This window comes from Labrus mixtus, chromosome 7, assembly GCF_963584025.1.
Source record: "Labrus mixtus chromosome 7, fLabMix1.1, whole genome shotgun sequence".
NCBI classification, from domain to species: domain Eukaryota; kingdom Metazoa; phylum Chordata; class Actinopteri; order Labriformes; family Labridae; genus Labrus; species Labrus mixtus.
This window is the reverse complement of record NC_083618.1, coordinates 21,391,082-21,418,466: the sequence shown is the minus strand read 5'-3', so window position 1 is coordinate 21,418,466 and position 27,385 is coordinate 21,391,082. Positions and strand designations below refer to the sequence as shown.

Below are 27,385 nucleotides of genomic sequence, written 5' to 3'. Positions count from 1 at the left end.
GATCTAGAGTCACTTAATGAAGCCATGAATTGATTACTAGTTGGGGTACTGTAAATGTCTTCAGCTCTTCTGTTTAAGGGAAGGTTTAAAAATAAAAGGCTTGATAAAATATTTAAATCGCAATTTCACCCTCCATGGACCAGGAAAAAGGAGGCAGATTTTTTTTTATTTTAAACAAACAACCTTCCTGTTCTGCTTTTTGCTTGTCTACTGAAAATGCAATATGGAAAAAATTGACTCCCCTTATTATTTTTTCTTGCCTTCCCTGATCCTCATCCTTACTATTTGCTTGTGTTTGACATGAATTAAACATCCCCTGCTGTAATGGGGTTTACTCCGTGCTCGGTCAGCAATGCGCGCTCCCGCGGCACACAGCCCCGCCGCTCTGCAACGTGAACGCGCCACTCCATGCGGGTTGAATAAAGAAGGAAAAGCAGAAAAAAAAATCAGCTGATAGTGAAACATTTAACTGATCCCTGGGCAAAGAGCAGACACCGGTTTGATTCCCACATCTGAAGCCGGTCCGGGTGCCCGGGGGGTCTGGTACTCTGCTCACCTCCTCAGCCGCTCTTTGTCAGCTGGTTCACGCACGGAGACCCGGGCGGGTTTGTGGGTTTTTTTTTCTCTGAATGAATCCTCCTCAAAGCAAAAGAGACTCGCTTTGTTTTAACGCGTTACGGACTGGGGAGTGTGTTACTTTGGGTTTTTCTGTGAATCATCGCTGATGGGATTTATTTCCAGCTGGATTTAATCACCTTTTGTTTGGCGGAAGAAGAGGCTGATGCTGCGGTTCACAGTGAAGTCACACTGACGGAGAGTCACCGGATCAGGTCTCTAATTACCGGTTTTATCTGCCGGTTTACGGTGGATTATCTTCACGGGGCTGTGGGATTGTGGAAGCAGCTCTAATGGGATTATCGCACCTTACTATACAAGGATTTTATTGTTTTATCATAATTGCCTCTTGGGATCGGTTGTAGGGTTCCGCCTGCCTTTCCTCGCTCTTTTGTGTGGATCTTGTCTGTCAGTACCGGACCCTGTTAGTCTGTTCCGGTTCTGTTCCCGGTGATCCCGGTGTGTCCCGGGTTGAGGAGCACCATGCCGGAGTGTGTGTCCGTTTCCGAGTTTTTGCAGGAGGTTCAGGAGGACTGGAGCTCCCCAACCACTTCCTCCTTCACCTCCAAGATGATCAGCTGCAGGAACACCGTCTACCTGCTGGAGGAGGTCAGTACTAATACAGGGGAGGTGCTGGGTGGTGGTGGTGGGCTGTAAATGTAGATTATTTATCAACTAGGCCGTTTCATGAATGAGGTGAACCTGTCCTGTTTGTCTTGTATTCTCTACAATCAGGGCCGGACTGAATGGCTTTGGGGCCCCCGGGGCATATTTGAGGTGTTGGGCCCCCATGAAGCCCCCCTTCTCTGAACCTTATCAGTTGTTTTTCTTGATTAAACTTAATTTAATTTTAACGTATTTGCAAAGATGAGCAGACATTTTCAAAGTGAAACTGTTCAACTCTTCTTCTGATGCTGTGACACAGGAATTATTTTCCCTGATCATGATTTATTCTGGCTGGCAAAGAAAAGGACATACAAAACATCCATGTAAACTTCCCAGCCCTCTACATACCCTACACATTTAAAATCATAATACAGCAAGTACCTTAGAATAACTCGCTGTGCATGTAAATTAGCTTAATTTGCAGTGCAAGGCAAGCTAGCTGCAATGAAGAATGAATTGACAACCTGCACAGGACATCCAAGTTAAATCACCATATCCTCAAGTGCCAACAGACTCTATAACATGACAGACTAGAAAGTAAAAATCTACACAAAAAAATACGATAAATAAGACTGGATTAAGATTAAAATGTAGCTGACAAAACACCTCTTCCACAAGGAAATATTCTGAAGGGGAGAGGGTAGGGGGCAAAACATATTAGTAACCAAAGAGGAAGAAAATGTCTACGTTGAGGGGCTGCAGACTGCAACACAAGTCAAAGTCATCTTTGTCATTTTTTCCATACGTGCTGGTCAGAAAAATCTAAAATTTCTCTCTGAACCACTGTGCAAGCTAAGTATAAAATGTTTTTATTTTAGATTTTAGATATATACGAAATACAAAATATATAGGATAACAGAAAACAGATTGAGTCCTGTGATGCTCTCCGATAAACCAAGCACGGCGCTACACCGGGGCTAGGGGGCGCTATAGCCCCATCACAAATTTGTCTAGCCCCAGTTAAGTATGTCTGCTTTTATTGGAAGAAAAGAGAGAACTTAAAGAATAACTATGAATTCATGAAAATCGACTATTAATAGCTATTAATTAACATACTAGTCAAGCTATAGCCCTCAGCACTGGGAGAAAAAAAATCCAGCTGCCGTCCCTGCAGACAACCATAAATCTCCAGGTTATTTTGTGTAATTATGAAAGACTAAAACAAAGAAAGATACAGGTGCAAACAAAAACCTGTTACACGAGTGTTTATGTATGTCATCGTTTAAGTGGAATTACAGATAGATTTTGATTTTGAAACACACGTTTATGTATGGCCTTTATGTAAAACTATTGATGATAATAATGAATTGTTTTGCTTTGATTTCAGAAACCGTACGTTATCTGTCTTAGAACCTTTAATATAACAGTGCAGTGATTAACAGCACCCTGACATGTCACAAGAAAATGGTCGCCAATTTCTCGAGAAACACATCAAAATTTTATTTAAAGATTTATTTTTGGGCTTTTTTTGTGCCTTTAATGGAGAGATAGGACGGTGGATAGAGTTGGAAATCAGGGAAAGAGAGAGTGGGGAATGACATGCAGGAAAGGAGCCACAGGTGGGTATTCGAACCTGGGCCGCCTGCTTGGAGGACCAAAGCCTCCATACATGGACACTAACCATTGCGCCACCAGCGCCCCCAAAATGTGGTTTTCTTAATCCAATTCTTTGTGCATCCTTTGAACGTGAAACTAAATCTGCAGAGTCAAAAATAAAGATTCAGCAATGCTAGTGTTTTGCTCACTTCCTTTCTGCCTTTTTTTAAACTCCATCAGCTACTTTTGGCTGCAGTCAACAAGCTTCTGGCAGAGTACACGGTAGATCTTTGCCCACTTCTCTCGGTAGAGTTCAACCATTTATTAAAGCTAAGTTTAGCTCGATTCCCCCTGTCAAAATCTCTGTTGGTGTGTCTTTAGAGTCAGTGCAATGGTGAAACAGCCAACATGTTCATTTCTATTTGATGTTTCAATGTTTTCACAAAATATTCTGTGTTGTGAATCCTTTTTGTCCACTTAATGCAGTGCGCAAGTGCAGCAACCTTTAAATGGTTAATGGTAATGGTAAATTGACTTGAGCTTACATAATAATGGATTAGTTACTTCTGATTGTCACTACATAGAAACCTCTACCATCAGTGTGTGAATGTGTAGGTGTGACCTGCGGTGTAAAAGCGCTTTGAGTAGTCAGAAGACTAGAAAATAAATGTACAAGCTCAAGTCTATTCACCATTTAAAGTTAGAAAGGGTAAATTACTGATATTGTGTGTTTGTGCATACATCACACCTGAGGCCGCCCCTGCATAAGTCAGTGCCCAAGTCCGGCCCCTCACAGTCCAAAAAGTCTGGACATGCTCCTGGCTCACATGTTCAATGTTCTATCAGTGTTGGAACGTATGACACAGACCAATAATACTTTTTTTGGGTGGGTAAGATAATGTCCTAAAGGATGCTATATTTTCAAAGTACAAAATGACTCCTTTTCATCTAACACAAAGTCAGTCAAGAGATGTTTTTTTAAGCATCTTTTACTGCCTGAATTGTATTTGTCCAAATATTAGCAGAGAAAAGAGGTCAGCTCTGACAGTCAGAGAGTTAATTACATTATTTTCCTCAACAGAATTAAAGTAAAATCTATATCCTGGTGACTTTGACAATTTCTTCTTTCCCAACAAGAGATTATTTTCTATAAGATGCTTGATGACATGGGGGACTCCTCTCTGGTTAATATGGCTTTACCAAAGTCAACGTTTAAGTCTGAAAATGTCCTGTTTCACCTGTCTAACAGCCCGTCATTAAATCCATTGTGGAAATAGTTATTAGATAGCCCCCCTTCTCATTTTGTACCCCCAACAGAGACGGCATATGTTAATAAGGGAGGAGCCTAAGAGATGATGATAATTAATGAGGATTTGAGTGAATCTGCAACCTGATGAGGGTTTGCTTTTAATCCCGGTGTCTTTAAATGCAACACAGCTGATACTTTAACATTTCAAATGATTTCAATAAAAGCAGGATGTAGTTTTAGTTGTCTGGCTCCACTTACAAATCTAAGCAGTCACATTCACAACTCTGTAAGTAAACCCAGGGTTTATTAATCTAAACATGGCAGCTTTTACATAAAAGGGGCGGAGTTTGTAGTAAAATAGCAATCACAAACATCCATTCATTTAAAGAGCTAGTGTCTGAACTACTTAGGGAAGGAAATTGCAACCGTTTTAAAATGTGAAACCATTGAAATTTACATGGTTTGAAGTATGAACATGTGTTTCAGTCAGTGCCTATGCCATTATTTGTAACTGTTTATATGTTTGTATTGCTGCAGGGCACCGCTGGAAAAGCAACCTTGGTCTCAGTGGGTCCTCCCTGCTAAAAAAAAAGATGAATAAAAAATTAAAGTCTACTGGCAGAAGAGAACATATTTAAAATCAAATAGGAAAATTCAATATGAGACAAATATGAAGATTAAAAAGGGACACAGCTGCAGCTGCAAAAAGCTGGAACGACGTTTAGCGAAACTGTGTGAATGAATATCCAAATTAAGGCCTTTAATATTACCGCTCCATCATTCAAACACAAGATGATCTGACCGTCTGAATCAGAATCAGCTAAACTGGCAAATTATAATTACACATACAAGGTACTCTGAACAGACACAAAAACATGAATACATCATAAAATGACATCTGTGTTTTCCATTAAATTGATGACTCGTTTTGATGTATTTTTTATGTTGTGTATGGTTATATTAGTTCTCCACTGCAGCTGTAGTGGTGTCTAATAGACCCAGGAAAATAGAAAATAAAAAACAAATAAATAAAGCAATTACAGGATTTTATCTAACTTATTTTTAAAAAGCACATTTTTTTCAAACTTCAAGAAAAGAACTTCCTAACTTTCATGAATTCACACGGGAAAGCAAAACAAAATTAGGAATTAAAAGATGTCTTAAGAAGACAAAACATCTGTGAAGGATATAAAACAACTAAAGGCTTTAATCGGACTATTTTGTGAGATTATATCAGTGAAAAACCCAATGAGCATCTCTTACATACTAATCATCGAGGAGAGACAAAGTGTTTTTCCAATTTCTGAACGTTCTTGTCCTTTTTCCCTCCCACCATCCGCTCAATAAGCTCCAGGATCAATTGAATTGATCGGTCCGTAGGCGGGGCTGTTATGCAAGTTAATCCTTTGCTTTTGCCCATAACAAAGCAGGATCGGTGTGCAGCATAATCTGCCGCTGCAATGAACCCCAATGAGAAGTGAGCCACCTTCGTTGTCCTTCAGACTCAGAGTAAAGCGCCATGTCACTCACATAAATGTGAATCCTGCTTCATCCTACGGGACTCTGATCAAGACTTCAGAAAAAAAAGCTTCTGATAAAAAACTAATCAAACACAAGCAATAAATCACTGCATCACTTGGAAACCAGAAAAGGAATGAAGTGATACAGACCATAAAAGCAATGTCTGTAAATCACTTCACTTCAAGCCAAGGATTAAACTGCGAGTCTGCGTCATATTTTTCCTAAGGGCTGTTTTTAAAAGGCCGTCAAAGGTTTTCAAAGGAGGAAGTGCATTTAAGGTAAAATGGTATTCAATGCTGAGGATGCGTAAAAAGAGAGAGAGTTTTTTCAAACTCTGAGTGCAGCCCTGGGAATTTGAAAAGAATCGAGTAAGTAGATTTAGTGACGTAATGACTGATAAGATCGGAGAAAAGCTTAAGATAAACATATGAAAGAAATTAAGAAGCTGCCATGGTATTAAATAGCAACATTTGTGTTTTCCTCTGGTAGAGTATGAGCATCAACCCTTAGATTTATATAAAATGCAACTGTGAGTGTGTGAGCCAAAGTCAGGGAAAAAAGAAAAGTTAATGAGGTCCTGTGTTTGGTGGATGCTGTCACACTCTCATGACTAACTGGGGCGCTTCAATAAAACAGAGCTGCTGTTATTGTTCCTGGTTAGACCTGTGTTTTCTCAACTGTGACATTTCAATCTGTTTGCAGTGAAAAATACAGGCCCAGAAATAAAAAAGAACACCTAGGACATCAAATCTACAAGGACAGACAGATTTATATCTTACAAAATATGGATTTAGCCTCAATTTAAAACAGCATCAGACTCGACTTCAGCTGCTTCATTTGGAGATTCAGGCTGATAACACACACATGCAGGACTATAGCTGTCTGTTGTCTGAGAACAAAAGCTCGTCCTCTGTGTGTGTTGAGTCAGCAGGTGAATTAGTGCACACACACACACATACACGAATCGCACACACATTCAGGATATTCACACACTGTTCTCTGTGTCATTGTGTGTGTGTTCAGGTTCTGGACAGTGACCGTTTGGTGTTGCAGAAGATGAAGAAAGCTGCAAAATCCAAATATACAGCAGGACAAGGTACACAAAAAGATACAGAAAACACAAAGACTGTTTATAAGAAGAGAATGTAGCCATCGTGATGCTACCCATTGGTTGGTGGTTGACAGTTTGGAAGCCTATAGCTTAGTAGTTTGGCCAAAGCCATCTTGTTATTTGGGTGGGGGGCAAATGTGACCATATCTGGACAGAGTCAGACACTTACCACCTCACCTATCCTGGTTGCTAAGGTTGCAACAAGTCAATTAAGGCCGCAGCAAAGCGCAAAAGTTTATTACTCTATATTGTGCCCTATTGAAGAAGACTTTAGACTGTAAACAAAACCCTAAAATGAAGCCAATATGGACGTGCAAAAAAACTGCAGTTCCTCGAGTGTCCACTTGAGGATTGCTGCAAAAGCTAAGGGATCTCCATCAGGTCCCATGTTAAAATGTTGATTTTTCGTTTAACATTTCTTTTAGGGCTTTTGCTTTAATTTGATGGGACAGTGGCTAGAGTAGGAAATCTGGAGAGAGAGAGAGAGAGAGTGAAGAAAGACATGGAGGAAAAGAGCCACAGCTTGGACTTGAACCCTAGCTGCCTGCTTAGAGGAGTATAGCCTCTGTACATGGGGCACATCCTAACCGCTAGGGCATCGGCGCCCCGTTATATGTCAATTTTCACAGGATTAATAAATGTTTACAGCCTGTTAGAACAAAACAATTTGGTCTATTGATTTGCATTAATAGCTATTGTATTTATTTTGACAAAATGTATGAGTAGTGAATGTATTTATAACTTGTCCTTTTAGAGTTTTTCATCAATTTGCATAACAAGGGCATGGCTGGGCTGACTGACAAGTGTGCGTGTTTGAGCTGTTTACCAGGAGGCTGAAGAACTGCCACAAAAAAAATCTCTTTGTCCGTTTCTAGATTGACAGAAAGTTAGGTAGAGTCAGCAATTCCAATACCGCAACCACAATCTTACAGCTTCAAAATGCCTCTTCTGAAAACAATGGGTGATGTCACCGAGACTACGTCCATGTTATATACAGTCCATGCTGTAAACTGAGGTTATAAATCAAGTGAGCGGTAAGGCATTGTTGTAAAAGACTTTTATAAAACTAATAAGACTTCCTTTGGAAAACAAGTGTAAACATGACAAAGAATGCAGGTTTAAGGCGCTTTCAGGTTAGCTATGTCCACTTCTCATAGACAGTCGATGATAAAAACAAAATAACACGTGTTACTTTCTGTTCTAACGCTATTTCTTTTAATCAGACCACGTCTCTCACATGGAGCAGTACATTAACTCGATGGAAAAGCTGTCAGTCAACTGTCACTCAAACGGAGAGTCGGAAGTCGGCTCGGCCTTCTGTCGACTGGCGGACTTTTCAAAAGAACTCCTCTCTCCCATGAAGAACCTGGTGAGTCTTCAGTGATAGAGATTACCAGTTTAAAGAGGTCAGAAGACCTGTGCCAGGTAACATTTGTTATAAATCCTTTTTTATAAAAAACTCAAATTTTGTAAGTAGATTTACTAGACCATTTGAAACTCCTTTTGTGAAACAGTCCATGTAAAAAATTCTGATTGGCTCCTCAAACTTAATTTGGAAAATTTAAAATAAAAACTAAGTGGAATGTTTGCACTCAAAACATCTCTTTGGAAATCATTTGATAAAAAAAAAAGTTGGTTTTTAACCGTTTCAAAACTTCCAATTGAAAATCATTTAATTAAAAAGATTTGATTGACGTGACGTTAGTCCATTAGAATACCTAGGATTAAAACCCTGTGATAAGCTCTTAACACACCCTTAACAAATTGATTGGTAAAGCCTCTGATTGAAAAAATCAATAAGCTCTTAAACTTATCCAAAGTCTTACTGGCCCTCTGCTGGTCCCAAACCTGCATTGGACAACCTTTGATTGAAGCAGCTGGGTTTTTCAATTCCAAGCTCCAGTCAGAAACCCTCTGACTGAAAATATACATTCAGCTCTCAGTTGAGAAACCTTTTAATAAAAGATTTACAATTCCTTTTAAGTGCTCCGTACCAATCCAAACCTTGTTGTTTAAACCTCAAACCAACTGTGTGTTAACCAGTCTATAACAAGACAGGCATCTTGAGGAAATTAAAAGAAATATCCCAATTCCCAAGATATTATAAGTGGTTGAATACTGGTTGCCGCTTTCCTTGCTAGAATTAATCTGGAAAAAAAGAAGCAACACCCTAAAGTCTTACCGGAGACTGGTATTAGAAACCCCCCCAACAGGGGTCTGGAATTGAACTGTTAAACATGTTTGTAATCCAATTGGATGTGATTGTTTGTCTCAACATCACAATATTTTTCACTGATCCACAGTGAAAGTAACTTTTTGTTTTAATAGCACATGTATAACTCTCTGCTTCAGCCTTATGATTGTTGATAATAATAAGCAGCACAGTGCAGTGTAATCAATCAATCAATCAATCAATCAATGAATTTGTATAGCACCAATTCAAAAGACACAAAACAGTCTACACCTTATGAGCAATGATGTTCTTTCAGCAGTGAGATTGTGTGTTTGTGTTTGCAGTTAAAGAGCATGCTCCACAACATCAACTTCTTCCTGGACTCTCTGGTTAAAGGAGACCTTCGAGAGGTGAAGGGGGTAAGGACTATTTCTTCTTTACGTTCACCTGGATAATGAATGTAAACAGGTCGAAATGTGTTAAAAGTTAAAAAAAGGTGAAGCCAACATTTCTGTTAAGCTCAGTCTTTGTATTTGTTTGTAGGATCTGAAGAAGCCTTTTGACAGAGCATGGAGAGACTACGAAAGCAGATTGTGAGTGATGATCAAACTGAAGGAGCCCTCGTCCTAAAGAGATAGTTTAGGTTTTTCTAAGCAGGTTGTATGAGGCACATATCAATAGTAAGTACAGTAGTAATCAGCCCGGGCCCCGTTTTCAGAAGCCAACCTTCCCTAAACCGTAGCTTATCCATTTACCACTGTGGGTAGGGTCACAAGACACATGTACTTTTACCCGTTCTCTATTCCTATATATATGCATACCATGTATTTCCCCTTTGATCGGCCATTTGGGTCAAAAAGTGCCCCAAAATATAAGTGTTTATATGCACCTATGTTTTTTAATATTATTAGATTTTTAAGTGTTTGTTTATTTAAATGGGGCTAGAAATTAAGACAAACATCCATTAGACTATTTTGTATACCGCTTGTTCCTTATGGGCAGCGTCTGGAGACGATCCCAGCTGCCATTGGGGGAAAAGTGGGGCACTCCCAAAGACTGTAGTGCACCCTGGACGGGTAGCCAGTTATTCACAGGGCTGACATTTAGAAACTGACAAACATCAACGCTCGCTCACACTCACACCTACGGGCAATTTAGAGTCAACAGTTAACGTAACAAGCGTTTTTTTGGACAGTGGGAGGAAGCGTGAGTGCCAGGAGAGAACCCACACATGGACGGCGAGAACATTCAAACGTCCCACGGAAAGGCTCCTGTCCGAACTTTCCTTCTTCCTTTCTTTCCCCTAAAATTTGGACAGGCTGCATGTTAAAGCTGGTGTGTCTGTGTTTGCAGTAAGCAGGTTGAGAAGGAGAAGAGGGAGTTGGCTCGTCAGTACGGGATGGTGAGGAACGAGGTGAGCGGGGGAGAAATCGCAGAGGAGCTCGAGAAAGAGAGACGCTCCTTCCAACTGAGCATGTGCGAGGTCAGCAATGCATTTATGTGAAGCCGCCTCCTTATCTGAACTCCTCTCTGCCCCCTCCACCTCCTGCTCATTCATCTTTACTTAATCCATTTTTTTTTATTTTTCACCCTCTTACTCCTTCGTCTGCTTTTTCATCTTGTGCTATTTATTTTATTCGTCCTCCTCCATCTACTCCTTCATCTTCCTGGTTTCTTGCCTTCACCTATTTTTCGTCTTGTCCTAATTGCTCTTTTTCTTCCTCTTGGTTTCTCTCTTTTTCCTCTACTTGTTTATTGGTCTACAGCTTTTTTTGCTCCCCTCTCTTCCCACCTTGTGTCTCCCCTGCTGCTTCCAGATACTCTGATATCAATCTATTACTAACCACATGTGCGGCCTCCTTTATGTACAATAACTATACTCCCCGCCCTCCCTTTCTTTCTCTCTTTCAGTATCTGATTAAGGTCAACGAGATAAAGACAAAGAGAGGAGTCGACCTGCTGCAGAACCTCATTAAACACTACCACAGCCACAACAAGTAAAAACACACAAACAAATGAACAAGCCTACATTTTGTCAACAGGCATGGTTTTGTGACTTCACTACTGTATCTGTGTGTTTTAAGCTTCCTGCAGGAGTGTGTGTCCACTACTCAAAGGTTGAAGCAGTACATGGAGGAGCTGAACGGAGTCCTGGCAACGGTATGACATCCGCTTACAGGAATTCTCAATGATGAACACTGCAGCACCTTGGGAGCGCTAGCAGACTGTGTTGGTAGATTTTCCCTTTCATGTAGATAGATTTCTTATTAATGGGGTTTGTGACCCTAATGACCAAATTATCTGCAATTGTTGTCAAAGCATCTTGCTTGAACCACAAAACCTGCAAAAGTAAGAATATTTTTTTTCAGATACAAATGACTCAAATGATGAGAGTTGTCATGACAAAAGATGAGAACATGAACTTTTGGTGAAATTTTCACAATTTAATTTTCGAAATAGGAGTTTGATAAAATACAGAACAGCACTTACGGAACAAAAGTACAAAAAAAAAAAAATACACACAACAGTGTTTCCCCTAGGTTTACAGCGTTGGGGGGGTGGAGACAAGCCGACATGCCGACACTGCGACACGACGACACGACGACACAACGACACGACGACACGACGACACAAACACTTCAAGGAATCTTGGTGTTCATGTGTTACTTTTAATGACAGATGTCCTTTTCTATCGGAAAGGTATCCTTACCAATATATTGGGCGGGCCGCCCCCCCAATATATTGGTAGGGGAAACACTGCACAATCAAATACACACATCAAGGGGGGAGGATTTATATGATGCTGTTGAGGAGACCAATGGTACCAGGGACAAACACATTTTTAAATCTGTTAGTCCTGCACCTAGGCAGAGTATATCCACGACCAGAAGGCAGTAGCTTGTACTCTGTATAAAGGGGATGACTGCAGTCCACAAAGATAGCCTGTGCTTTTTTTTGTAGTTCTGACTGTGTATAAGAGGGCAAGTTTATCAAAACTAGAGCCAGCAGTTTTACTACACATTCTCACAATTTGTTCCAACCTCTTCCTATTTTTCAAATGAACAGACCTAAACCAGCAGATAAAAGAGGAGGTTAAACAGACTAAATAAAACAAGAATTAAACTTTTTTTTATAAAAACAGGACTGACGCAGAATTTTTTGGTGGACTGGCTTGCATTGTGTTTTTATAAGTTTCAATACTGAAGGTTTAACCAATTCTTCCTGGTGGAAATGTTTTTGGTTGTTGTAGCATGTTTAGTCTTGTTTAGAGCTGTACTGTAGGTTTGCTTTGTTTTATCACACAATGAACATTCAGAATTATTTGTCCTTTCCTTTGGTACTTAAATAAAAGTAAAAAGGTTAAGAATGTATGTTAGTTTGTTTTTTTAATGCATGACCCAATCACCAGATCAGTACTCTATTAATCATGTGTCTGCTTTTCATTTATCATATCTATACACATGGTGACTTGATTTTAAGAGCAGAGCACTTTTATTCAAAATAACTGTATCTAAATTAATTTAAAAAATGTCTTCTACTTTTTAAAAAGCAATTTGCTGGATGATTTAACACAATCACTTGAGCTGACAATATTTTAATCTGGATAAAGTGAGCCACTCTTGACGTGAAGGACTCAGGTGAGCTTGTGTCTGCAGGTGAAGCAGCGTCAAGATGAGGAGAAGAGGCAGCTTGTGTCTCTCAGAGATCAGCTGAGGCCGGTCGTTCACACAGAGCAGGTCAGAGACACAAACACTGACACAAACTTTAACATCCTAACACTGTTAAGCAGGTTATTAATGAGGGTTAGAGTGTGTGCAGGCCCCCTATTGACAAATGTTGTAAAACTTTACCAGAGGGCTTGGACATGATTTTATCATGATTAAAAGCATGAACAACAGAAGACTTAAAAATTCTTCTGTTTCCATCGTGGTCTCCAGTTGGTTGATGTGTAACGATGCAAAGTCCCCTGTTTAATACTTACACAAGCATATTCACACACACACATACACGCACACCAGGGGAGGTTCAAAACTGATATGAGAAGACACCTTAATACTGAATTTGTGTTTTGGTGTGTGTAGGACACTTTACCTAAGCAAGTGTACAGTATGCATCAGCTTCTGGGAGACAAACAGTACGGGACAGAAAGAACCGGATTCCTCTACAAGAAGAGTGACGGGTAAAATTATAAAACACACACCCACACACTCACTGATATACACAGTGAAACACCATCGGAAGTATCCCAAATCAGTACTAATGATGTCTGTCTGTTTGTGTTTCAGGTTGAGAAAAATGTGGCAGAAGAGGAAATGTTCAGTTCACAACTGTTACCTGACCATCGCACATGCAACTGTGAGCTCAGCGGGACTTGTTTATGTTACGCTGTGGGGACTTCATTAAGATTACACACTTGCATTGTGGGGACGTTTTTACTTGATGGGGACACAATGCACCCCTCATCTTATAAATTATGATTTTTGGTTAAGAGTTTTAGGTTGTATTAAATAATAGGATTTGACAAGCAGTGGTTATGGGTTAGAGTTTAAGGGAAAGTCTATGTAATAGACTAAACAAAACAATGTTTATGTGAAATTCTTTGTTACCTCTGACTCTAACACAAAGTTAAAACCCTCAAAGTCAGACACATTTCTCATGTATTTTCAAGGTGTTATATAAATGATTATTTGTTTGATATTTAATTGATTGATATTGATCACCTTCTCCTCTCTCTGTCCCCTCAGCCTAATAAACCTCCTACCAGACTAAACCTGCTCACCTGTCAGGTTAAACCCAGTGTTGAGGACAAGAAATGTTTTGACCTCATATCACGTAAGACACGGACACACACAGACACAAAAACAAAGAATAGTATAGCTACACAAGAAAACAAATATTGCTACAAAACTAGTGGGAACATACCGTAATACACAGGAGCAAGGTCCGCAGTTTAATTTAAATATTTATCCAAATAACTTTCTTGCAAAAAAAAAATCAGATATTTGATAAACATATGATAGTTTGTGGTATACATACATATATAATGTGTTATATGAATAAAACATATCTTAAACAAAACATTCTGAATAAAACAACAAATAAAAATGTCTAAATAAAACATAAAATATGTCATTTAGTAATTTATGTGAACATATTACCTTCTCAAAACTCTCTGTAAGAACATGGTTTCTAAACCTCAGAATTTCGGCTGTTTGCATTGTTGACAAAATCCAGCCGATTGAGAAGGGGTTAAATTTTTAAAGGTCCTACATGTTTACCCTCACCTTTGACTTCTACATATTTATGTTGTGTTCAGAGTTTTTTTTGCCTGATTCTGAAATAGCACCAATCTTTTTTTAATCATTGGTTGAGTTTCAGTAAAAGGACTAGTTTTAAATCCTCTTTAACTTCTGTGTTGCAGTCTTTACTTGCAGTTTAATTGTACCGTAATTGCATAACTGTTGCTTTGTCCTCCAGATAATCGCACGTACCACTTCCTGGCTGAGGATGATGCCGAATGTGTGGCGTGAGTAAAGCATTTACTTTGACAAGATGTTGTTAAAGTCTGAAGTGCAATTATGTTGATAATTACAAAAATTAAATAAATTAAAATTAAAAAGTGGGTCTGAATTTGTGTATGCAGCTGGATCTCGGTGCTGAGTAACAGTAAGCAGGAGGCTCTAAACGCCGCTCTGGATGGGGGGAGGCGAGGGGGAGGGGGAGGGGAGAGCAGCGTGGAGGATCTGACTCGAGCCATCACTGACGATGTCAGACGGATGCCAGGGAACAACAGCTGCTGTGATTGTGGAGCCCCAGGTACATTTGTTAACTAAACAATGAAACCTACCTCCATTCACTTTTTGCTCTGTGAAACTGTAGTTGACATTTTCCCACTATTTTCTAACATCTTATCACCCTAATGATACTGAATAACAGGAATGGCTTTGTTACTTTTTTATGCTCCATTCAGTGACAATAAGCTCTCTTTCTGTAGATCCTGGATGGCTCTCGACCAACCTGGGCATCCTCACCTGTATTGAATGTTCAGGGATCCACAGGGAGATGGGCGTCCACGTCTCCCGGATCCAGTCTCTGAGCTTGGACAGCTTAGGGACTTCTGATCTGTTGGTAGGAACTATTAGCCAAAAAGCTAATCTTCTGTAGTCCACACCTGGGGTGGCTGGGTCTGTTAAAAAAAAATGGCATAACCTCACAACCCAAACACTGTCTGATTTCAACTCAGGTTATAAAATTGCATTTTGTTGCTCTGTTTAGAAAAGTGCTATATAAATAGGGTTCATAATGGAGAGCGATTTAGCATATTTATTTTACTTTTACTCATGGCTGTAACTTTTTTTCTGATTAAATCCCCTGCTGTCATCCCTCACCCAGTTGGCCAGGAATGTTGGTAACTCTGGTTTTAATGAAATACTGGAGGCAAACTTGCTGAGTCCGTCCATGAAGCCTTCCCAACACAGCCACATGTAAGAAAACATACATACGGTGTTTTATATTTTAGCAGGATTTAATTTAATTAATCTTGCTTTTTTTTTTTTTTTTTTTTTAATTGGATGTGTGTATGGTTGCACTTTTGCAGGACTGAACGTAAAGATTTCATCATGTCAAAGTATCAGGACATTCATTTTGTGAGGCGCAGCCACAGCAATACTGCAGCGCTGCGGCTCGGCCTGCAGGAGGCGACAAAGAACTGCGACATCTACAGTCTGATCCAGCTGTACGCTCAGAGGACGGAGCTGAGTCAGCCGCTGCACTCACACATACAGGTATACATGCTGGTACACACAAGTACTCACACATGCAGGTATACATGCTGGTACACACAAGTACTCACACATGCAGGTATGCACATAGAGAAACACACACATAAATGTACAAAAACATCAGTGAAGAAAAAGCTCACTTAAACTCGGCTGTATGTCTCCATGCCAACAGGAGAAAGGTGAGACGGCTCTCCATCTAGCCGTCCTATTGGCTGACAGGACGTCGCTGCACATCCTGGACTTCCTGGCTCAGAACTGGTCCGTTGGCTCTCACTATGATTCATCCCAGTGTGTGTATAGTTTGCACCTGTGTGTTAACATGTGTTACGTTTGTTCGTTTTCTGAAGTTCTAATGTGGACGTGCAGACATCAGCAGGAAACACAGCGCTGCACTACAGCTGTCTGCACAACAAGAGCGACTGTGTGAGGCTGCTGCTGAGAGCCCGGGCCAACACACACATCAGTAATACACACACTCACACACACAACACCCATGCATCCCTTATCCTTAAATTAATAATGTTCAAATGCTTTGAATGTGCGGATATTTTTAGAAAGTGTGAGTATTTTTCAAGTCAAGATATTTATGGAAAGAAAGAGTATGTTTATTAATTGAGGACTTCTTTTTATTATTATAAATTAAATAAGTATTTTAAAAGTTGAGGACATTTGTGGAATTTAATGGTGTAGACATTTTTTGGAAAGAGGGCCTTTAAAAATGCTTTTACCACCTTTCTTTTACAGAATATGTTGATATATTCATAACGGAGGACATCTTTTTAATGAGGACATTTTTGTTACAATTGAGGACAATTTTAGAAAATGATTACAATTTAATACAAGACATTAAAATATGTAAATGTTTTGAGACAGAGTGGACAATTTATGGAACAGTAAAATGACTTTCCATATTGTATATCTTCCTCTCCATGAGAACATTTCCTCTGTTTATGTCTGAACAGAGAACGAGTTGGGAGAGTCGGCCCTGGACGTGAGCCGCAGGTTGAAGCACAGCCACTGTGAGAAGCTGGTGAGGTCATCACTCCGATGGTTAACACGATAATGTTTGTGAAAATAAATCTCTCAAGTCAGTCACAGCTTCTGCGTCTGTGTGTGTCTGAACAGCTGCAGCAGGCTCAGTCCGACCTGTTTGACCATCACGTCCACGTGGAGTACGAGTGGAGGCTTCGTCACGACGATCTCTACGACAGCGATGATGACTTTGAAGACAAGGTAACCATGGCAACGGTTATTTGCAGTTTTGTGGGACTTCTTTACTCAGCTTCACTGTTCTTGTTTGTTGAAGGAATGGTTGGAATATGTAAATATTTGTGTCTCTATGAAGGAGGAAATAAGTTCATCAGGATCTAATAATGCCTTCCTTTTAAAAATATTTTTTAATTACATGTTCTGACTCTTTCTCCTCTTTTTTTCAGAACGGTCCAGTGAAAAAGGAGCGCTCCACCTCTGCCTCCTCGTCCACCTTCACCTCCTCCTTCTCCTTCTCCTCCCGTCCCTTTAGTTTCAATCAGACTAACTCGTCCTCGATCACCCTCAACTCATCCTCTTCAGCAGCAGGAGGGGGGGGTCTGCTCAGTGTGGGGAGGAGGCTCGCCATGGCGATGGATCTCCACAATCGTCAATCTGGCCAAGTCTCCAGTCCACCTCCTCCTCCTCCGTCCTCCCCGGCACCTCCACTGCCCCCTAGAGTCAAAGGTGAACTAAGACATTGTCATTGTGTGTTTGTGATTTATTATTTTTAATTGCGATTAATCACATTTTTAATCATATTTAAAAAATAAAAGTTATTTGTTTTTTCCCTAATCTTTGTACTGTTTTAAACTGTGAGTACTTTACTTGCTGTTTGAATTTGTGCTTTTATTTTGAAATAGCGTAAAGACCTTCTGGTAGATTGAAGGGACTTTTATTTAGAAAAACTAAATGAAACAGATAAAAGAAACGAAATCAAAGTGAAATGTTTGATGTCATAAGATGGATATTACTTTGACTCGTCAGCTGAGCTGTCAGAGTTTCTCTAAACTAGAAATTAGACATTCAAAGACGCAGCAGAATCGTTATTTTCCATCACTGGAGACACTGCTGAAGGTTATCCACGGTGTGCCTAAAGGGACAAAATAACATGCGATTAATCGCATTTAAAAATGTGTTTTTCATCTACTAGTTAAAGCTCGCATTTATCGGGTGTCCTTACAGAAAATCTAGATTAGTTCCCCTTCTCTTTCACATTCTGTCGTCCTCCAGCTCCTAATGTTCCTCCTCCTCCTCCTCCAGCTGGGGGAGAGGGAGGTGGAGAGGATGAGGAGGAGGAAGGCGAGGTTTTCTTCCCCATGACAGGAAACAGGAAGTCGACTCCACCTCCCATTGCTGTACGGCACAAGAGGACCTGCTCCGAGTCCAGCAAGCACGGTAAGATCTGAGAGACACGCTGTAATTAATCTGTCAGAGAGAGGCTGTGTAATTAACAGTGTGTGTGCGTGTGTGCGTGTGTGTGCGTGTGTGTGTGTGTGTGTGTAGATTACGGGTTGCCAAACAGTCCCAGGATCTACAGCGGTCCAGACTCCTCCTTTAGGAAGTGTGTGTAAGTATCTGAGACAATCAAACCGTAGAGACACCCAAGAAAAATGGCCGTTCTCTCTTTTCACTCTTTTCCTCTTGGACCGCAAAGAAAAGGATTTCACTGTGTAGAAACAAAAAAAGAACACCCATCACACAAACTGGAAAAAATGTCTTTCAAGGGACTGACATTTTTACATTTTCTCACAAAAACACATCTGGCTAATTGAATCCTTCAACATCAGAAAGGCAGATCAGACAGACATCTTTAAGCATTTTTTGAGGGATGTTTTTTTGCTTGCTGCCTCACGGGAAATCTGTTCTCTGCAGACAAAAATACAAATAATTCAAGATACTTCAGCTGCAAGCTTTCAAGTGTGAATGTGGGATTGCATGCTTTAGAGCGGGGATTAAATCCAGGGAAATTTAAGTCTCAGAAGGTTTGAATGCAGAAGGGGAACTAGCTTGATGAATGAAAAAAGAACAAGAAGTATGATATGTTAAAAATATGCATAGTGACCTTTATACCTGGAGTGTAATGGATAAAGCTCAAAATAGGTTGTAAAAAATAATTATTGAAAGAGGGGGTCACACTGAGAAGTTTGGATGCTTATCTTTAAATTAGGGAGAAATACTTGAAGCCTCTCGTTTAAAAAGGTTTGTGACTGGCAGCATCTGAAAAGCTTCTTAAACCTTAAGTCGGTTTCTCTAAAAAGGTTTTATATGAAGGTGAATTTGCCCAGTTTAAAAGCTTCTTTACTTGTAAGAGACCTTTTGTTAGTTTCATCTACAAACTTTTCTGACATTTGGCAACATTTCTGAGCCCTAAAATGTTGTAAATTTCTGTTCTTTTAATATTTCAAAAACGAGTGATTCACATTTTCTTCACTAAAATGAACAGAGGATCATTTTAAGATTTAATTCAGGACTCTGTTTGTGCTGTTCTTCCGCTGAACCGTGAGACTGTACTGACCTCTAGTGGAGTGAATGTGAATTACACGTCATACTGCTCTGACGTCTGTAATGTTTCCCCTTTCTGTCTCTCTCTCTCCAGTCCATCGTCTCCTCTCAGCTCGCTGACTGAACGACCAGAGAGAGGTACTTCCTGTCCACAGACATAAAAAAATGTTTTCCCCCTCTTGTGTTCTCGTCTGTTTTATCAGTCAGGAGTCAGATGACGCTCTGCAACTGTGCATTCGTTTTAATTCTCTGTGTGTGCTCAGGAGGTTAAACCAGCAGAGGACGAGCAGCCAGGGGCCAATAAAGCTAGAGTTTAAATTATAGTTTGTGATCTAATATTTTAAACACATTAGTTTGCTTTTTCTTCCCTGATTTCATTAAAGTGTTTGCTGCCTTTAAAAAGATAAAAAGTTATTGAGTGAGTTATAAAATGCTTTTATCAGTCTAGAGAAATAATCCCAAACTGTGCTGACAATCTTTATTTTTATAATTTCTTAAATGATAGTAAAAAAAATTGAATTAAAACATTAAAAGATATGGGGCACTGGTGGCGCAGTCTTTAAATCAATAATCCTTGGCAAACGACACGCGTTGTTCGCTCACAATAAAAAACAGTGAAAAGGGACATATTATGAAAAATCCACTTGTACAGTGTTTTTGAACATATATTTGGGTAACATGAGTGTCTACTGACCCACAAAATGTGAAATAAATCCATCCAGTCCTTTGTTTGTGGTCTGCATAAGTCTTACAACACAGAGAATTTGCTCTCCTTGTGATGTCACAGTGGGATTTTGGTAAAAAAAAAAATAAATAAATAAAAAAAAAATCCCCTCCCTCCCCAGGTATCTCCACCCATGGACTCCACCCCCAGCCTAGAACAAAAAAAAGCAAACAGGATAGGCACTGTACTATAATTTGACTTTCTGTTTTTGTACTGGTATTTTAAGAACCTGATGTTATTTATATTCTTAATTTTTTTTTTTAAATGTGAATGATGTTGATTGTTGTCTTTTTATGGCTGCAGCATGGGTGAAGAGACCGAGACAAATGTACCACTTTGTGGGACACATATAGTTAATCCTGAATCTCATGAATTTTATGTTCATACAAAAAGTGGCTCTTCCTAAATGAATGACATTTTCCTTTTACATTTGGATTTCTACATTCAATTTTCCATCCTTGTCTCTCTCTCTTTGAGGTTTCCGGAGGGCAGACAGTGACAATAGCTCCTCCCACTTTCTGCACCCTGCCAGTAAAGCTGCACCCAACCGGTCCCCTACCAATCATCGCTCTCAGAGCTTTGACAATGACAGAGGCCCCGCCCCCCAACCGCTTCCTCGCAGATCATTGGTGAGATCCTACAAAAAAAAAAAAAACGTACTCTTTTATTTCCATTATAAATACAAGAAGTGTCGATTTATAATTTTATGTTCCTCAGCCTCGAGGCTCAACAAGTCGTCGAGTTGAAGCTCTGTACGACTGTCAGGCCGATCACCATGACGAGCTGAGCTTCTGTGAGGGTCAGGTGCTAGTGGTGCTGGGACAGGAGGACAGTGATTGGTGGGTGAGTATCATCCTGCACTCTGAGAGGTGGTCAGATGGACTGTGAACGGACGTATCCTTGTACCGTCTATGTTCACCTGACTGTGACTCTGATATATATGCATTTGTTTTTGTGTCTGTGTGTGTTTAGCATGGGTACATCGAGGAGGAACCGGACCAGAGAGGTTTATTCCCGTCGTCCTTCGTCCAGCTGCTTACAGACTGACACGAACCTGGATTATATTACACCAAAGCAGAAGCGATGCCGGACTGGGACCTGTTCAGATCTAGACCACACCTGTCCGAATGGAGAACCAGAACCTGGAGCTCAGGTGAACTGAAATAGAACCAAATTGGATCAGGACTGAGCAGCCAAAGCTGAATCCATTGATGTATTATGAACCAGGTTGTACTTTCAGGCCCAATTCAAACTCCCAGGACAGGACTGATCAGCACCTGACCGGCTCAAGGACTCTCTAAGGTCACATGAAAATGTTGCCATGGAGACATCTTCACACAGACTGATCAGCTATGATTCAACGCTGATTGTTGACAAGACACTTATTTATTTATCTATTTAAAATATTTTTTAATATGAGCACAGTAAATGACAAAAACTTCAAAATAACAACTGCACGAAATGTTACTGACCCCAGTTCTGGCTCCGCCTCCTTTTGGGGGCGGGGCTGACAAGATCAAGCTGGTGACCATAGCACATGGGATTTTGAGGTAGGTGAAACTGAATGATAAACACAAGCTTTTGGCTTTTAATTCAGGTAGCATCAGTCCGTCTGAGCCTGAAATGGGACATTTAATCCCTCCAACTGCCTTTGATTACAGAATACATCACAAAGCGTCAGTAAAGATATACAGTGGCGCGTTACTGCCAGTATAACGAAATGAAAACATGTTCTTAATTTGAAGGGGTCTTTTATAACATTAAATACGTCTTTCTCTGTTGTGACACATTTCAGCTGTTATTCAATGCTGATGTTGAGAAACAATTATTTAATGAATTTTTATAACGAGCACAGTCAGCTGCAGGTCACTTCAAACCAACAACTGCACAATGCGTTAAGGCCCTGACACACCAAGCAGACGGCAAAGAACTAGTGGCAACGAAGGCCGACTGTGGCGGTGGCGTCGCCTCACAATGCCCGTGTCTTGGCCAAAAAGACTACAGTCAGCGGCCAACCACCATGTATGTTCTGCGCATACTTGAGAGGAAATAACTCTCCATGCCAGCAGGCGGCGGTAGTCCGTTGTTATGGTACGGGAAGACCATTTTCACACAGTTTGAACGCCCATCATTCTAGGTGCTTCTAAACGAGAATAATGTCTGATTAAAAGTTGAAAATGGCGCTGTTGTTGTCGGCCTTTGGGCTTTTAGTGGAAAAAGAAAAGAAGAGACCGAGGCGACAAATAAGGAGTAACCGCACTAATGGGTGAAAGCATGGATTCTACAGCGGCATGCTCAGGGGGATTTCCTGAACCTGTGTTGATAGCTGGAGTTAATTGAAACCTTCGAACAGCCAATCAGAGAGATCCCTCTCACCAATCGCGCCAACACTGACTGCAATGATTCAACATGTCGAATCGGCCCAAAAATCAGACGGGGGCCGACGGGTAACGACAGAGCTGGACACATCGCAAAATCTAGTGCAACGATCGCTCACTTTCTTGTCCAACTAGGACCGACGGCCGACGAGCTCCTTGGTAAGTCAGGGCCTTTACTGTCCCAGTTCAGGCTCCGCCTCCTTTTGGGGAGGGGCTTACAAGATCCAACATATAACCAGAGCACAAAGGATTGTTGTAAATGTGAAACTAAAGGATTAATTCCAGGTGTTTGCTGCTAATTCAGGTAACTTCCCTCAGTCTGAGCCTGAAATGAGTCACATCTGATGCTTCAAGCTGCCTTCAAGAGCACAGGACAAACTAAAGCCTCGATAACTAGTTTCAGTTACGAATTACTGCCAGTAGGTACGAATTACTATTGTTTTGTTTTCAAGATTACCACAAAATGATCTCGTTATCTCTGGGGAAAAAGAGCGTTGTTTTCCCCAGGTACGAGAAAGTAAGTTGCCATCTTGAGAAAACAACATATCAGTTTGTTATAAAAGGAAAACCAGCGCTGTTATCACAAGATCACAACAGAAACAACCTGAGATCTTGTGAAAACAACGGCTATCCTCGTTACCGTGGAAACAAACAGAGTAAATTAAAAGCATGGAAAAGTGTCCGCTGTGGGCCTCCGTATGGGCTTCAATGTGACCGCTTTAACTTCTTGTTTTGTTCAAAGGAGGAAATTAAAAAAAAAGCACAGATTGTATTTCTTTCTTTCATTTTTATTTCATTCAAAGTGACAGTGGTGGGTTCATGTCGTTTTTAATGACACAGTGAATATCACTGTTTGTAAACATGAATGAATGAATAAATGACGTGATGATCAGCAGGTTCTGTGTTAAATGGAAGTGACATTTTTCTTGAACAAACAGTCACAGTTTAAACATGAAGAGCTGAATTAAAGCTATGAAAACTGAAAAAACATAAAACATACACCCCATTTGGTCTGCTCTAAGCCTACAAACAGCCTTTCTCTATGAAACACAAGCAGCAGATTGATTTAATCTGCAGCCGTGTGCATCCTTGATTGAAATCATCTCTAAATATTCAGAGTGCATGAAGACTCTGAAACACAACTTTGGATTTAAACTCACAAAGAAACTTCATTTTTCCAGCGTGAGGATCTTTAACTTGAGTCTGTAAATTCCAAAAAACCTTGAGTCCAGATGTTGAGACGAGCTCAGGAGGGCTGCTGCTCTGTCATTAAAGCGACTCGACGTTCCTCATAAAGTGGATAATTTCTCAGGAAGTTTTCCCAAAAGAGCCAACAAAGAGTTAAACCACAGCATGAACCAAAACTACAAAAACAAGCAGCAGATGTTTCACATTAAACCTCAGTTTATGGTATCGGGTTTAAAGACACTTCCACACATTCAGGTTTAAACTCTTTAACTCGGCCAGAGCAGCAGCCTCCACTTGATGATTCAGCATTTCTGATTATTTATAGAGGTCCTCAGTCTGCTTCAAACGGAGAGTGGAGGGATCGTCTAACGGCGTCTGAAAGCTCCCTTTTAGACAGCTGACCTTTTTAATGTCTTTGAGGAAATACTGTCTAAAAAGCTCTCGGTTAGTCCCATTCGTCTCCATTCAGGGCTTGAATGACAAACACTTGTTGGACACACTTAGGCCTTGTTCACACACTAATGGATATTTAAAAAAACAGATATTTTTCAGGTTATCTATTAAAGAAGTTGAACATAAAACACAAGAACGTAAAATTACTCAAACCAGCATTCTTGGCCAGTTATTGGTGAAATAAAATCTGAATTAAATTAAAGACACTCTCACACATGAACTCCTGACATTTTCCAGACACTCAAGTCCTGGATTTTTTTCTTTTCAGAACGGCCTTTTATACGTCCTACACTGCGGAAAAATGGTCAGTGTCAGACATGCTGTCACTTCTTGAAATACCTCGCTTCGTTTAGGTGTGGGGGTTGCGTCTGGGCCGTACGTGCAGGAAGAGGAATATTCTGCACTGGTGACTGTTTCTGTGTTAGTATCACTCCAACATGTACTCGGACGTTTCAAAAATACAAACACAACAGTAAAAAGCAGAGAAACTCCACTCAAGGTCAGTGTCATTGGCTAGACTAATTATTTTTTAACCTGCATGGAACTTATCAGTGTTTGAGACAAAGTTTCTCATTACACGAGTCAATGATCGACTTAAGGTGATGACTGTTTCCCACACACTTTTGTTTCCTATAATCTGTTTCAGTGCACAATACATGCCTGTTGTGAAGGTAGTGGTGGTGCCTGCACACAATCCTTACAGTTTATAGTGATAAGCTTTCTGCTTGCACATGAGATCGATGCTGAGCTCACTGCTTACCTTTCAGGGGCGTGCCCAGACTTTTTTGGACTGGGTTGGCCCAACTGGGGCCCTGACCTGTGCAATGGGTGGCCTGAAGTTTGTGTGCACACCCATGAATAAAGAGTATTAATTTACCCATTCTGTCTGCACTAATCACATCACCTTTTAAGTTAGAAGATGTATATGTTGCCATTATCTAGAAGTATTTTAAACATTGCAAACTGAAAACTAAATTTATGAGCTGACTGTTGCAACACAGCCTGAATGATGGATTTCCATGCAAGTCCCTCCTCCGGCAAGGCAAATAACCAATCATAGTTAACGATTTTGGGGTGGCCAATAAGATTTCAGGGGGGGCCCCTGCTCCCTTTACCAGATGGATTTCATGAACACTCAGGAGTCAGGGGAGACTGATGGGACAGAAACAGATTCATGTTGCATTAAATCATATAACTGTCCAAGCTGGAAGTTATTCGATAGCAACAGAAGCTATGGCACTAAAGGACCATGTTGTTGTTTGTTTTGTGAACAACAATTCTGGGTTATTTAACTCCATTTAAACTCTTTTTTTCCCCCTAAAGCTGAAATATATTCAGCGGTGCTCCAGTGAGCAGAAAGGGATCTGGCCCAGTGAGTTAAAACTCAGTTTGCATGTGAAAACACTGAGAGAAAAATATGTTAGAAAAATATCCATATGTGTGATTTCCTTCCCACTTTATAGACGCTGAAAAAGCAAGTTTGTCGTCTGAAGCAGACTGAGCGATATCACACTGGTAGGTTGGTCTGAATCACATGGAGAAGGAAGTCTTTACTCGCTTCCTGAAGCTACACAGGAAGCCCATAAACTTGTCCCTCACTCCCGTAGACTATTTTTTTTGGTGTGAGATAATAGCCAGTGGGTTCCGAGATCGACATCTAGTCGTTTTGTTGCTTGTTGCAGACGACCATGAGGAGGACCAGAGGATTTGCAAAAGAGCAGCTGGAAGAGACTCGGGGAGAGAGAACTCAGATTCAGACTCAAAACGACAACAGTGTGAAAACATCTTGAGACTCCTCGGGCTCCGCGGATAAGGCCACAAACATTCAGACGACTGTGATTGACAATCAGCAACATTCACAGTACGGGTGAGACGGCACCTCCGCACGCCGTCTCCCGTTAGCTCCAGCAGACCACAGCAGACTCCTCCGACTGGTCCATCTCTCTTCATTCGTATTGTTGATTATTTTTTTTGGTTGCACTTCAGATCGTTTCTATGAAAGTACATTGCACTCATCCATGCATCACTCACAGCGGTGATGTTACTGATTGTTTGACTTTGTCCTCGTTAGATTTTTGTGCAATACGTCTTTACTTTAAGGTCACGCATGATTTCCTCGTCTTCTTCACTTTGTCAGAGACCTTCAACAGCCTGCAGCTTTTCAATGAGTCGTATCTTTACGTAAATTGAAGATTTTCAATTTTTTTTTTAAGCCACATTGTCTAAAATAGTAAAAAAAAAAAAAAGAAAATACTCAAACAATGTTTCTCTTTCTTTAAAATATTCTGAAAACCTGCAGACTGTTGCTTAAACACAGGCTGAGGACTTCACACAGGCTCCTCCCACTCAGCCTTCAGCTCCATATATGGTTGAAACAGGAAGAGTCAACGGTTTCAAGTTCAAGACAGAAAGGATGGACAACATCCTCTGAATCAGGACGGATTGGGCTAAGATTCAACTCGAACACATGGATGGATTATCAATGATATAAAATATGAAAAAAAAAATCTGTTTGGAAAAAAAAAAAGCAACAACATTGCATCTTTGTGCCTTTTCTTCTTCAGGACAAAAGTGCTTTGAATATAAAAGAGGTTATCCCTGTATAATGTCTATAAAGTTACATTTGAAATAAGATATACAAAAAACAAAACGTCTGTGGTTGTTTCCCGCTCAGAGCAAAACTTTTGTGGTCGATCCTCGCAGTCGCAAATGGCAGGAAAGTCTGTTTGAAGAGTGGCAAGTCTCGAAGATCCAGTTTGACTTTATAAGCCGCGCCCACTTGAAAGAGGGCGTGTCTAGCTCTCCCTGCTCATAAAGGGCTCTGTCCACAAATAATCCAAGTCTGTAAAAATGTCTCTTTCTCGATGGCTGACTTAAGGCAGTTTAAATGATTGACGTGCAAGAAGTACACAGGTTTGACTCCTGTCTCAATATCCTACTTCCTCAGAAAGGAGCAAAATCTGGCCGCCACACCCAGCGCAGAAATGTGGTTTCCGGTGCCAGAGGTCACGACACTTTGCCGCAATCACCCAGACGTGATTTAACTCGTTATCTGTCTCATGAATTAAGCGGTGAAGGATCTAGTTGTTTAAAAACATATGATGACCTTTGCACCCGTCAGCGTGAAGTAGGTGTTGCAGGTCAGTGGTTGTGTCACAGGTGCAGACTGATCTTGCCCTCCTTGGCGAGCTGGTGGATGACCTGCGTTTCAAAGTCAGCGCTGTGGACGCCCGTCTTCCTGAAGGCTCCGGCGTAGCGGTTCTGCTCCCAGTAGTGATGCCAGTTACCCTGCTGGTCGGCGCCGTAACCGAACACAGAGACCTGAACACAAACAGGAAGTGACGCCGTTACACACTCAGCTGTGTAAAAATGTTTCAACAGTATTTAAGACGGAAATCTGATTGTTCTTTTAATGTTGCAAAAAAATAAATGAAAGTATGCGAGTGTCCGACATG

General features: G+C 40.6%; 2 protein-coding genes across 4 annotated transcripts in view; one reads left to right on the top strand and one right to left on the bottom strand.

Moving 5' to 3' along the window:
* Nucleotides 1–384: 384 nt before the first annotated feature.
* Nucleotides 385–23,388, top strand: unm_sa1614 (un-named sa1614). 2 transcript variants are annotated; one of them, XM_061041236.1, is made up of 28 exons: nucleotides 385–1,224; nucleotides 6,611–6,683; nucleotides 7,922–8,067; nucleotides 9,216–9,290; nucleotides 9,415–9,464; nucleotides 10,225–10,354; nucleotides 10,783–10,868; nucleotides 10,956–11,031; nucleotides 12,528–12,608; nucleotides 12,954–13,051; nucleotides 13,158–13,227; nucleotides 13,617–13,704; nucleotides 14,350–14,398; nucleotides 14,516–14,688; nucleotides 14,867–15,000; nucleotides 15,265–15,356; nucleotides 15,470–15,656; nucleotides 15,826–15,911; nucleotides 16,001–16,116; nucleotides 16,616–16,683; nucleotides 16,779–16,886; nucleotides 17,090–17,369; nucleotides 17,946–18,080; nucleotides 18,189–18,252; nucleotides 19,282–19,325; nucleotides 20,389–20,540; nucleotides 20,629–20,754; nucleotides 20,884–23,388. In XM_061041236.1, exons 1-28 carry the CDS (start codon nucleotides 1,099–1,101, stop codon nucleotides 20,956–20,958), a joined length of 2,988 nt encoding a protein of 995 aa, XP_060897219.1. In that variant the 5' UTR covers nucleotides 385–1,098; the 3' UTR covers nucleotides 20,959–23,388. The 2 variants fall into 2 exon arrangements, with proteins under 2 accessions (XP_060897219.1, XP_060897217.1); XM_061041234.1 differs by having other exon boundaries at nucleotides 17,916–18,080.
* LOC132976955 (CMP-N-acetylneuraminate-beta-galactosamide-alpha-2,3-sialyltransferase 2-like) overlaps nucleotides 23,057–27,385 on the bottom strand; it is a 259,673-nt gene continuing 255,344 nt past the window's right edge. For both annotated transcript variants that reach the window (XM_061041257.1, XM_061041256.1), the window contains exon 9: nucleotides 23,057–27,251. In XM_061041257.1, the coding sequence (XP_060897240.1) occupies nucleotides 27,084–27,251 (168 nt within the window). In that variant the 3' untranslated portion in view covers nucleotides 23,057–27,083. The remainder of the gene's footprint in view (nucleotides 27,252–27,385) is intronic.